The sequence below is a fragment of the Oncorhynchus mykiss genome, chromosome 16, assembly GCF_057628025.1.
Source record: "Oncorhynchus mykiss isolate SJ-2025 chromosome 16, ASM5762802v1, whole genome shotgun sequence".
NCBI classification, from domain to species: Eukaryota; Metazoa; Chordata; class Actinopteri; order Salmoniformes; family Salmonidae; genus Oncorhynchus; species Oncorhynchus mykiss.
Window position 1 is genome coordinate 43,904,249 of NC_143037.1, and position 13,330 is coordinate 43,917,578.

Consider the following 13,330-nt stretch of genomic DNA (forward strand, 5'->3'; position numbering starts at 1 on the left):
CAACGCTGCTGGTTGACGCTCAACAGTTTCCTGCGTGTATCAAGAATGGTCCACCCCGAGGACATCCAGCCAACATGACACAACTGTGGGAAGCATTGGAGTCAACATGGGCCAGCATCCCTGTGGAACGCTTTCGACACCTTGTAGAGTCCATGCCCTGACGACTGTTCTGAGGGCAAAGGGGGTACAACTCAATATTAGGAACGTGTTCCTAATGTTTTGTCCACTCAGTGTATGTAACTATAGAGCACTTGGCAATACAGGGAAGAACATGAATAAAGTGACGAAGTGAAAACCACAGGAAACATGAATTTGACATAACTAACTAACTAACTAACTAACTGCCAGTTGCTCCATGTGAGGCGAGGAGCTTTGAGCACTGATGGGGGTATCACACCTGGGTTCAAATAGTATGTTAAATCCTTGAAATACTTACTCTGTGTTTGAATAGGCTTTCCTGGTGCAATGGAATCAATGGATGAGTTTCATAAATACCAACCTTGCCCATCCGGCTCACAACTGACATGCTTAATCAAACTCTCAAATGATTTGAAGGAAAACAAGTACCGTTTGAACCCAGGCCTGGGGGTTATGGAAGGGAGGTTGTTCTGCCTCCTAGCCCCAGCAGCGCACCCTCTTTGGGTGGCTGGCTCTGGCCTGGTTCTAGCTGACTATGGGTGCAATGCTAGACACTGTACTCTCTGCTCTCTGCTCTCTCACACATGGCGGAGTCTCCTGCCCCTCCAACCTCCCTCTCTCCACACCATACAGCCACAGGGTTAGACCTCCCAGCTGAATGCACTAGTAGATGGGCATCTCTCCATTGCACAATTAAGGAGGCCAGCAAATACTGTACTGTACACAACTAGTACCCAGGAGGAGAGAGAGAGAGAGAGCTTGTAGCAATCTTTCCCTCATGCAGTATTCTATGGGGATATCCATAGTTCAACTAAGGAGGCCTGCAAATGCGATATAATGCCCAGAACAGAGAGCTAGTAGCAACCAGTTTCCCCCGTGTAGTTGTCCTATTCTAGGGATTGCTTTTCATTTGCACACAGAACAGTACTATCCATAAATAATGTTACTAGAAAACAGTGGATATGTTATGCCAAAGCATAATGTATTTGATGGCATAATGTATGTGATGGCATAATGTATGTGATGGCATAATGTATGTGATGGCATAATGTATGTGATGGCATAATGTATGTGATGGCATAATGTATGTGATGGCATAATGTATGTGATGGCATAATGTATTTGATGGCATAATGTATTTGATGGCATAATGTATTTGATGGCATAATGTATTTGATGGCATCCTGCATAGATCAGCAAACGTAACATGAAACACTAATGTTACATTAGAGGTCATATGGGACAAGTTTGCTTTAGAGCATATTTACAGTATGGTGGAGAATGTCCTTTAGCGAATTCAAATCTCTAAAGTTGTTTGGAATTGTAGTGTAATATATGCAGAATAGCTTCATTTCCTGTTAGGTTTTAGTAGCCTGTTTTTTGGAAGATGCCAGTTGGAGGAACATGTGTATAGAAAGAGCATGGGACACCTGTCCGGTCTGTCTCTGTTAGTAGGTTGAGAAACCATGAGAGGATTTTCTAAGCAACAGCCGTCTCCTTAACAAGTGTGTGATGTTCATGTGCTGTAGTAAAACAAAATAGTTCAAGGGCAGCCTTTACTCCTTTGGTTCGTGTGTGTGGGGGGGGGGGGGGGGGGGGGGGCTATGCTAGGGAGATAGAGGAGCAGTTAGGACCCAGAGATGAGGCTCTGTTCTGGGCGTTGTGTTAGCTAGCAGAGTGAGAGAGAAAGTGTTGCTGTGGATCCCAGCCAGCCAGCCAGCCATGCAGGGTTGCTTGTACAGCACAGAACAGCACAGCCAAGGCAAGGAGAGTGAGATCAGGTTACAGAACATACACATGCCTTAGAGAGATGCAGGGAGCTGATATCCTGCTTCTGCAGTGTTGGTGTAGAAACAGGGGAGATTGTAAAGCTAGGTCTACCGTACAAATAATTTATAGAAGGCAATGTACAAGCCCTATATGTTCCTCCTGGAACAAAGATGATAAAGCCAAGACTTCTACATATACAGTGAGCTCCAAAAGTATTGGGACAGTGAAAAAATGTTTTCAACATTTTTATTTTTTGGGGGGGCGGGGATTTGTAATGATACAATGACTATGAGGTTAATAAAGTGTAGACTGACAGATTTAATTTGAGGGTATTTCCATATCGAGAGAACCGTTGAGAAATTACAGCACTTTTTTTTACACAGTCCCTGTCACGGATCCCTCCGGAACTTTCATCCCGCACACCTGTCCCCTATTATCACTTATTAGTACTGGTATAAGTGTGTTCTTGGTTTACCATTGTCCGGTTGATTATTGTTACAATGTCCGTTGGTTTGTGTGAGTACCTGTGCTGTGTGTTTTGGCTTTCATGCCATTGTGGATTACGCAGATAATTACTAATCATTGTGCGCTTGTGTTATTTATTCGAGGTGCTCCTCACTCTTTTGTTTGGGTTTCAACCCTGTGTTTTGTGTTGTGTTTGTTTGGTCTTTGTCCCCGTGCCTTTACACGGCACGCCGTAATTTGGGTATAATTTAAAAAAAAACTATTACGCATTCCTGCGCCTGTCTCCCGACCCTTCATACTAGTTTTTTGGTACCAAAAGTATTGGGACAAATTCACTTATGCGTATTAAAGTAGCACAAAGTTTAGTATTTGGTCCCATATTCCTAGCACGCAATGATTAGATCAAGCTTGTGATTTTACAAACTCGTTGAATGCATTTGCTGTTTGTTTTGGTTGTGTTTCAGATTATTTTGTGCCCAATAGAAATGAAGGGCAAATAATGTCATTGTATCAGTTTAAATCCAAAGTGCTGGAGTACAGCGCCAAAACCACAAATGTTTCACTGTCCCAAAACTTTTGGAGATCACTATTTCCAACTACAACAACACAATTAGCAATCATGCATTGGGTCATTTGTTATAAGCTAGGTCTGTAATATGCATTAATAGACAGCATGTACAGGCCCTATATGTTCCTCCTGGAAAGAAGATAATTAAGTCAGATGAGTAAGATAGAAATGTACGGCTGCCAGGGAAACAGAGATCCTATTGGTATATTTATGTGTAGTACTACACAGTGTGTAATGTAGTATTGCTTATCTACAATCTCAGGAAATACAACCGTACACCAACACTCCATTTCAGTGTGCTCCGCCTTGAGATGACACGGTTAGGGTGAGCCTCATAGACAATGATGGAGTGATGTTGGATTGAGTAGGATGTGGGCATCCTCATGGGAATCACTCCACCGGTTCTACCCCCCCCCCCCCCCTTAAATGCCTTTAAAATACCTCCACCCTGCCAACTTTACTAATGTGATATGACGTTAGTGATGTCTGTACGCAGCAGAAGCGTTGCTTGGTCCCCAGAAACCCTGACCATCCATCCACCTCTGTGTTTTCCAGGTATGGGAAAATTATGTCCACTAAAGCCATCCTGGACAAGACCACCAACAAATGCAAAGGTGAGGAGAGATACACCCACCCAAACACACTCACACCTACAGTACACACAGATGTATGTCACGATCGTGATGTGACCCAGAACGTTGGTTACATGCAGGAACTCCACATCTGGCCACAGTAGAAGGATAGACTATTCTCCTAAACCTGCCTCCACCACAGAGGTTCTGTTCTGTAGCGTTATCCTAAACCTGCCTCCACCACAGAGGTTCTGTTCTGTAGCGTTATCCTAAACCTGCCTCCACCACAGAGGTTCTGTTCTGTAGCGTTATCCTAAACCTGTCCACAGTGCAGTAGTGGAGAGATTCTGTTCTGTCATATTATCCTTAACCTGTCTGCTGTTTCAGCCCCATTCAATGCTTACTGCACAGGACCTGCATGATTTGAGGTGTCATGGCCATAGCTAGATACTGTATCTATCTCTATGTTCATGCCTAAGGACAGGTGGTTTTCATTATCATGTTACAGTCTATAGTTTTACTTTTTTCCTGGTCAGGTCACATAGTCCTAGTCAGAAAACTCCCTGCCCTAGGCCTGTTGCCATAGTATGTACTTCTCAGTGTCACAACTCAAAGTATATTTGTCTGTCGTTGTCCCTGCAGGCTATGGCTTTGTTGACTTTGACAGTCCGTCCGCGGCACAGAAAGCAGTGACAGCACTGAAAGCTGGTGGAGTCCAGGCTCAGATGGCTAAGGTAAGAGGTCTACTCTCTCTCTCTCTCTAGCTCTCCCTGTTTCTATATCGCTCCCCCCTTTCTGAGAGCAGAGCTCTCCTTGTTGTGGTTGTTCTTTTGTCTTTGTGTGTTGACCCTTGAGAGAGTAGTGTGTTGACCAATTAAGCCCATCGGTGTGTGTATGTGTGCCTGCGCTTGCCTGCGTGTGTGTTTTACAGAGGTGCTCAGGGAGTGTGTCCCAGGCAGGCAGCTCCTGCTCCCTCAGCAACCTGTACAAAGGGCTAGCCTGTTCTCCCTAGTGGAGGGAGGCAGGAGGCTGAGTCACTGTCTGAGCAGCTCTCTCCCCAGCCCAGTACCAGGGCCCAATGCCCAGCCACGAGCCTTGTCACACCGGCTGGCCTCTCGGCAAACTCTCAAACCACACATTTGGCATCCGCAAACACTCACACACAGACTGCTTCAACCTCAGACCCGCACCATCTCTGACACACACTAAACGTACACTTGGCAACTACACACACACATACAGTCCGTCCATGGCACAGAAACACACACACTGCCCACAGGATCAGAACGAGGCAGATGCGAATTTCACCAGAAATGACTCACAACACATTTGGCAACCGCGCACGCACGCACGCACGCACAAACTGCTCCAACCTCAGCCCCACACCATTTCTGACACACACTTAACTTACACTTGGCAACTGCACACACACACACACACACACACACACATACACACACACACACACACACACACACACACACACACACACACACACACACACACACACACACACACACACACACACACACACAGGATCAGAACAGAGCAGATGACATTTCACCAGAATGACTCACAATGAGTCAGAAATGTGTCTGGGTAGGTATCAGCCAAGGTTGTAAACCTCCCAATGAACACCAGACATATATACAGACTGAAATATGGGTTATTCAGTATGTGAGAACACTTGTGAATGTCAGTAATCCAGCACGAATGGAGATCAGCTTCCCAGCTAACAATTCTAGGGAGAGAGAACGTTTTTGTAATGTTAGCCATAATGTTCCCCTAACGTTTGAGTGGTCCAGTTCTCCGTTAGTCAGGGGAACATTTTATCTATTGCTTCTGAATGGCGCAGCGTTCTAAGGCACTGCATTGTAGTGTTAGAGGCGTCACTACAGACCCTAGTTTGATTCTGGGCTGTATCACAACCGGCCATGATCGGGAGTCCCCTAGAGTAGGGCACAATTGGCCCAGCATCGTCCGGGTTAGGGCTGGGGTAGGCTGTCATTGTAAATAAGAATTTGTTCTTAACTGACTTGCCTAGTTAAAGAAAAGTTGAAGAAAAATAAATCTATGTTAGCAAAAACGTTCTGAGAACCTTTTTAGCATATTTTGGTGTTAACGTTAGGAGAACATTCCCTTAATGTCGAGAATAACTTATCTACCATGTGGTTATAATGTTCTCAGAATATACAACATTAATGTTCTAGACACGTTGAATGGGACATTGCTGCAACATTCATGTGTCCAGTTGTCTGAGGGTTCGAAAAAATATTCCATCAAGGTCCCATCAAACATATACAAAACATGGTTGCCATGTTCTCAGAATATAAGATATGAATGTTCTAGACAGGTTTTATGAGAACAGTGAAAGAACATTCTGGTTTCCAGTTTTCAGGCCTTGTTACTGTTTCCAAGCCTATGGGTTTGTAGCTTCAACCCCGCAGGACACACGCACACTAACACACACCAACGGATTAATGGCCTGCTGAATGTTGTTTTCTCTTTTCTCTTGATTAGTTTGTTCATTTCCATATTATGTCTAACTCTGAGAATCTACCCAGGGCTGACAATAGCCCATATTAATATATGTACCCTTAGAAATAAGGTTCATGACATCAATAACTTGCTAACGTCAGATAACATTCATATATTAGCCATTTCTGAGACTCACTTAGATAATTCCTTTGATGATACAGCAGTAGCAATACAAGCATATAACATCTAAGAGACAGGAATGCTCATGGGGGAGGTGTTGCTGTATATATTCAGAGCCATAGTATCCCTGTATTGCTTAGAGAAGATCTCATGCCAATTGTTATTGAAGTGCTGTGGTAGGTAGCAGGTTCATTTGCCTCGTCTAAAGACTATTATTTTGGGGTGTTGCTATAGACCACCAAGTGCTAACAGTCAGTATCTAAATAATGTGTGAAATGCTTGATAGTGTATGTGATGTAAACAGAGAGGTCTACTTTCTTGGGGACCTGAATATTGACTGGTGTTCATCAAGCTGTCCGCTCAAGAGGAAGTTTCTCACTCTAACCAGTGCCTGTCATCTGGTTCAGGTTATTAATCAACCTACCAGGGTGTTTACAAACACTACAGGAACAAGATCATCCACATGTATCGATCACATTTTTATTAGTACTGTAGAACTTTGTTCTAAAGCTGTATCTGTCCCCATTGCATGCAGTGATCACAATGTAGTGACTATATCCAGGAAAGCCAAAGTTATAACAGCTGGGCCAAAAATAGTGTATAAGAGATCATACAAAAGATTTTGCTGAGACTTATGTGGATGATGTAAAAAATATTTATGATTATTAAGGGGCATCCAGATGCTGCACTTGATGCATTTATGAAGTTACTTCTTCCAATTATTGATAAACATGCACCTGTTAAGAATCTATATGTTACAACTGTTAAGGTTCCATGGATTGATGAGGAGTTGAAAAGCTGTATGATTGAAAGAGATGAGAGGAGTGGCTAATAAGTGGCTAATAAGTCTGGCTGTACATCTGACTGGCAGACTTACTGCAAATTGAGAAATGATGTGACTAAACTCAACAAAAAGAAGAATAAACTGTATTATGAAGCCAAGAATGATGGAACAAAAACATTTGAGTACTTTAAATGAAATTAGGTGCAGAAAGACAAATTCAACTCTTTTATCGAAGGTTAAGTGCAGCTGGCCCAGAACAGAGCAGCATGTCTTGCTCTTCATTGTAATCAGAGGGCTAATATAAATACTATGCATACCAGTCTCTCTTGGCTAAGAGTTAAGGAAAGACTGACTGCATAATTTCTTATTTTTTATAAAGAAACATTAATGGGTTGAAAATTCCACATTGTTTTCATAGTCAACTTACACTCAGCACTGACAAAAAGCTCAAAGTATTATCTAGAGCCATGAGTACATGGAACTCCCTTCCATCTCATATTGCTCAAATAAACAGCAAACCTGGTTTCAAAAAACAGATAAAGCAAAACCTCACGGCACAACACCTCGCCCCGATTTGACCTAGATATTTTGTGTGTGATATGTAGGTTATGAATGTCATTTTTAAATGTACGTAGTTCTGATCTTGAGCTGATCTTGTCTATTAATGCTCTCTTTATTATGTCATGTTTCACAACAGCTAGTTGGGATTTTCCAACAGCTAATGGGGATCCTAATAAAATATCAATACCAAGCCCATCAAGGCCCTGATTGGTGAACCACTGATCCATTTATAGCTCTTTCCGTCTGTTGGCAAGTTTAGGGATACACACACACACACACACACACACACACACACACACACACACACACACACACACACACACACACACACACACACACGCACAGTGCTTTCAACACACAGTGTTTTCAACGTACATACTTGTCAGACTTCGACATACATGATTACATGTTCATGTATACAGTAACTATAGGTGTAAGCAGTAGGGTGAATGTACTTTGAAGTATTTATTTATTCATTTCACCTTTATTTAACCAGGTAGGCCAGTTGAGAACACCTTTATTTAACCAGGTAGGCCAGTTGAGAACACCTTTATTTAACCAGGTAGGCCAGTTGAGATCACCTTTATTTAACCAGGTAGGCCAGTTGAGAACACCTTTATTTAACCAGGTAGGCCAGTTGAGAACACCTTTATTTAACCAGGTAGGCCAGTTGAGAACACCTTTATTTAACCAGGTAGGCCAGTTGAGAACACCTTTATTTAACCAGGTAGGCCAGTTGAGAACACCTTTATTTAACCAGGTAGGCCAGTTGGGAACACCTTTATTTAACCAGGTAGGCCAGTTGAGATCACCTTTATTTAACCAGGTAGGCCAGTTGAGAACACCTTTATTTAACCAGGTAGGCCAGTTGAGAACACCTTTATTTAACCAGGTAGGCCAGTTGAGAACAAGTTCTCATTTACAACTGCGACCTGGCCAAGATAAAGCAAAGTAGTGCGACACAAACAACAACACAGTTACACATGGAATAAACAAACATACAGTCAATAATGCAATAGAGAAAAAGTATATTTACAGTGTGTGTAAATGATAAGATAAGGGAGGTAGGCAATAAATAGGCCTTAGTGGCGAAATAATTACAATTTAGCAATTAAACACTGGAGTGATAGATGTGCAAAATATGAATGCGTAAGTAGAGATACTGGGGTGCAAAGGAGCAAAAAAAGAAATAATAAATAACAGTATGGGGATGAGGTAGTTGGATGGGCTATTTGCAGATGGGCTATGTACAGGTGCAGTGATCTGTGAGCTGCTCTGACAGCTGGTGCTTAAAAGTTAGTGAAGGAGATATGGAAAGCTCTGTTAAAAGTACATTCAAGAAAAACTTGTATTGATCATGGTGATTCAGGAGTACAATTAAAACAGGTTAATATGCCCCACCAACATCAGACAACTATACTGAAAACCCTTAAATTGTTGAAATAAGTCAATCAAGTCACTGATGAGGACTGTCAGATTAAGTGGTACCTGCCATGGACATGGTTGTGTAGTAGGAAGATCGGCCTACAATGAACCAGGAGGTTGTGAGTGCAAATCCCAGGTCAGGATATGATGAATAATAATTACTGTATAAATGAACGTGCACAATATAATCATGTGTGTCACATATGTAAGTTAAAAAAATTGTACACTGAGTGAACAAACAATTAGGAACACCTGCTTTTTCCATAACATAGACTAACCAGGTGATGTCACCAGTTGAATCCACTTCAATCAGTGTAGATGAAGGGGAGGAGACATGTTAAAGAAAGATTTTTAAGCCTTAAGACAATTGAGACATGGATTGTGTGGGTGCCATTCAGAGGGTGAATGGGCAAGACAAAATATTTAAGTGCCTTTGAACGTGTCAAGAAGGCAAAGCTGCCGAGTTTTTCTCGCACAACAGTTTCCCGCGTGTATCAAGAATGGTCCACCACCCGAATGACATGCAGCCAACATGACACAACCATGGGAAGCATTGGATTCAACATGGGCCAGCATCCCTGGGGAACGCTTTCCACACCTTGTAGAGTCCTCGCCCCGAAGAATTGAGGCTGTTCTGTGGGAAAAAAAGTAGGGGGTGCAACTCTATATTAGGAAGGTGTTCCTAATGTTTTGTACACTCAGTGTATAATAAAAGCACCGTGTGTGTGAGTATCCCTAACCTTTTCAACCGACTCAGAGGGGAACGGATCAGTGGTTCACCAATCAGGACCTTGATTGGCCCTGTAATTTTTCTTGGGACACAAACGTTCTCGCAACGTTCCCATGAAACGTGTCTAGAACACGAATATCTTAAGTTCTGAGAACATGGGAAACAGCTTCTGGGTATGTTCTATGTTACATTAAGGGAATGGTCTCTTGGAAACATTCCTTGCACATCACAGGAACATTCCTATGAAAACATCACCTTTTGAGACGGTCGTACCCCCATCACAACCAATAATATAAGCTTGTTTACACAATTGTTTGTAAACAATGCAATTGTAAACCAAGCCTCAAAACATGATTAAAACAATATTTTGGATATCATGGATGGTCAGTCCTTGCATCCATACCTCTATGAATTTGAGAGGGGTTATATTTCTCCAGCCCCATCCCTCAGCTGTTTACCAAACTGCTTTGTTATTGTTTGAACTGCAGATTGCCTCGAAGGGAACGTTGTCTAAAATAGTTGGGTTCTCAGTGGTTTTGGGTGTGTGTGTCTGTGATGGTTGGAATAGTGTGTGTGTGTGCTTGCAAAGTGTTGATTTGGTGTTGGTTGTTGTTGATGAGAGGTGTGTGTGTGTGTGTGTTCCTCGGGGAGAGACAAATCACCTTCACTGCAGGTCGCAGTGATTACACTATGCATAATTCATGAGCTTGAGATGAATATCAAATGCATTTTACAGCTTTTTAATCACATCTGCACACTAATGAATATGCAAAACAGTTATGGTTGAAATTCAGATACGCTATCATACAAGTATCTTACTTTGCTGTTAATTCAATTCAATTTGTTTGGGCAGGCAGGTAGTTTACTGAGTAGAAGTGGAAGATCTATCGAATGAATCAAAAGCATATGACATCATCCAAGCATTCCTACTTGGGAAGGACTACTTTGAGCTTCAGATCGTATTTGTCACAGCTGCATAATTTTACTGATGCCTGCATAGGAATTCAAGGTCAGGATTATGCATGTGACTGACATATTTGGTCATGCCCTGGTCAGAGCCCCATTGGGAATATGATGGTGCGTGGAACCATAGGAATGAATCAGAATGATTTCCAAAAGTCTCTGTCCAAATCTGCCCTCACACAGTGTATAATTCTCCACAAAGATCACCCAATTATCGTAGAGACTCAGAGCCCATTGAATTGCAACTATTCTATGATATCACATTACTTCACTGACGCATGAACCCGCAGTGCTGTTAACACAGCTAGTCTCACACAATGGGCCTGTCTTCTTCTCTCTCAGTGACTGGCTGTCTAATAAAGTGTTGAAGGGGGGGGGGACTTGAGAGAGACGGACTTGAGAGACAGAGAGAGCGAGTGAGGAAGTGAGGCAGAGAGAGAGAGGGAGTGAGACAGAGAGAAAGGAAGGCAAAGAGAGGTGCAGAGAGAGAAGTCCAGCCAGACTCCCAGCTAACAACAAACGTTCCCACAACTTGAGAGAACGTGTCCTTAAGAGTCTCATTAGGTCATTAACTAGCATTTTCATAGGAATGTTCCTGTGATGAGCAACTGTAATATCCTATGAATCTCCGAGTCATGGCTGAACAAGGACAAGGAAAATATAAAACGAACACGGATTACAAAGGGAAATCCAACTGCAAGCTGCCCAGTGACACAAGCCTACCAGATGAACTAAATTCCTTCTATGCTTGCTTCGAGGCTAGCAACACTGAACCATGCATGAGAACACCAGCTGTTCCGGACTACTGTGTGATCACACTCTCCGTAGCCAATTTGTCTTTTAATTGTTTTAATTTCATCTTTATTTAACTAGGCAAGTCCGTTAAGAACAAATTCTTATTTACAATGACAGCCTACCAAAAGGCAAAAGGCCTCTTGCAGGGACGGGGCTAGGATAAAAAATATATATATAGGACAAAACACACATCACGACAAGAGAGACACCGCAATACTACATAAAGAGAGACCTAAGACAACATCATAACATGGCAGCAACACAGCATGGTAGCAACACAACATGGCCACAGCACAACATGGTAGCAGTACAAAACATGGTACAAACATTATTGGGCACAGACAACAGCACAAAGGCAAGAAGTTAGAGATAACAATACATCTCGCAAAGCAGCCACAATTGTCATTAAGAGTGTCCATGATTGAGTCTTTGAATGAAGAGACGGAGATAAAACTGTCCAGTTTGAGTGTTTTTTGCAGCTCGTTCCAGTCGCTAGCTGCAGCAAACTGAAAAGAGGAGCGACCCAGGGATGTGTGTGCTTTGGGGGACCTTTAACAGAATGTGACTGGCAGAACGGGTGTTGTATGTGGAGGATGAGGGCTGCAGTAGGTATCTCAGATAGGGGGGAGTGAAGCATAAGAGGATTTTATAAATAAGCATTAACCAGTGGGTCTTGCAACAGGTATACAGAGACCAGTTTACAGAGAAGTATAGAGTGCAGTGATGTGTCCTATAAGGAGCATTGGTGGCAAATCTGATGGCCGAATGGTAAAGAACATCTAGCTACTGAAGAGCACCTTTACTTGCCGATCTATAAATTACATCTCCGTAATCTAGCATGGGTAGGATGGTCATCTGAATCAGGGTAGTTTGTCAGCTGGGTGAAAAGGGAGTGATTACGATAGAGGAAACCAAGTCTAGATTTAACCTTATCCTGCAGCTTTGATGTGTGCTTAGAGAAGGACAGTGTACCGTCTAGCCATACTCCCAGGTACTTGTATGAGGTGACTACCTCAAGCTCTAAACCCTCAGAGATAGGAATCACACCGGTGGGGAGAGGGCTTTCTTCTTACCAAACCACATGACCTTTGTTTTAGAGGTGTTCAGAACAGGGTTAAAGGCAGAGAAAGCTTGTTGGACACTAAGAAAGCTTTGTTGTAGAGCGTTTAACACAAAATCCGGGGAGGGGCCAGCTGAGTATAAGACTGTTTCATCTGCATATACATGGATGAGAGAGATTCCTACTGCCTGAGCTATGTTGTTGATGTAAATTGAGAAGAGCGTGGGGCCTATGTTCGAGCCTTGGGGTACTCCCTTGGTGACAGGCAGTGGCTGAGACAGCAGATGTTCTGACTTTATATACTGCACTATTTGAGAGAGGTAGTTAGCAAACCAGGCCAAAGACCCCTCAGAGACACCAATACTCCTTAACCGGCCCACAAGAATGGAACGGTCTACTGTATCAAAAGCTTTTGCCAAGTCAATAAAAATAGCAGCACAACATTGCTTAGAATCAAGGGCAATTGTGACGTCATTTAGAACCTTTAAGGTCGCAGTGACACATCTATAACCTGAGCGGAAACCAGATTGCATACCAGAGAGAATACTATAGACATCAAGAAAGTGAGTCAGTTGATTATTTACTAGTTTTTCAACACAGTTAAGATCAGCTTGATCTCCCTCTCTAAATAAAGGACACACGTGGCTGCCTTCCAAGCAAAGGGACCTCCCCAGAGAGGAGAGACAGGTTAAAAAGGTCAGAGATAGGCTTGGCGATGATAGAGGCTGCAACCTTAAAAAACAAAGTGTCTAAACCAATTGAGCCAGATGTTTTTGGGGGGTCAAGTTTAAGGCACTCCTTTACTGTCAGACTCAATGACTTCCTGCAGGGAGAAACTTTG

General features: G+C 42.7%; 1 protein-coding gene across 1 annotated transcript in view; it reads left to right on the top strand.

Annotated features, from left to right (window-relative positions):
* The window catches only part of LOC110491055 (RNA-binding motif, single-stranded-interacting protein 2), a 36,672-nt gene that overhangs the window by 8,712 nt on the left and 14,630 nt on the right, over positions 1-13,330 (top strand). Inside the window, exons 3-4 of the mRNA XM_036946902.2 lie at positions 3,497-3,555; positions 4,156-4,247. Of these exons, the coding sequence (XP_036802797.1) occupies positions 3,497-3,555; positions 4,156-4,247 (151 nt within the window). The remainder of the gene's footprint in view (positions 1-3,496; positions 3,556-4,155; positions 4,248-13,330) is intronic.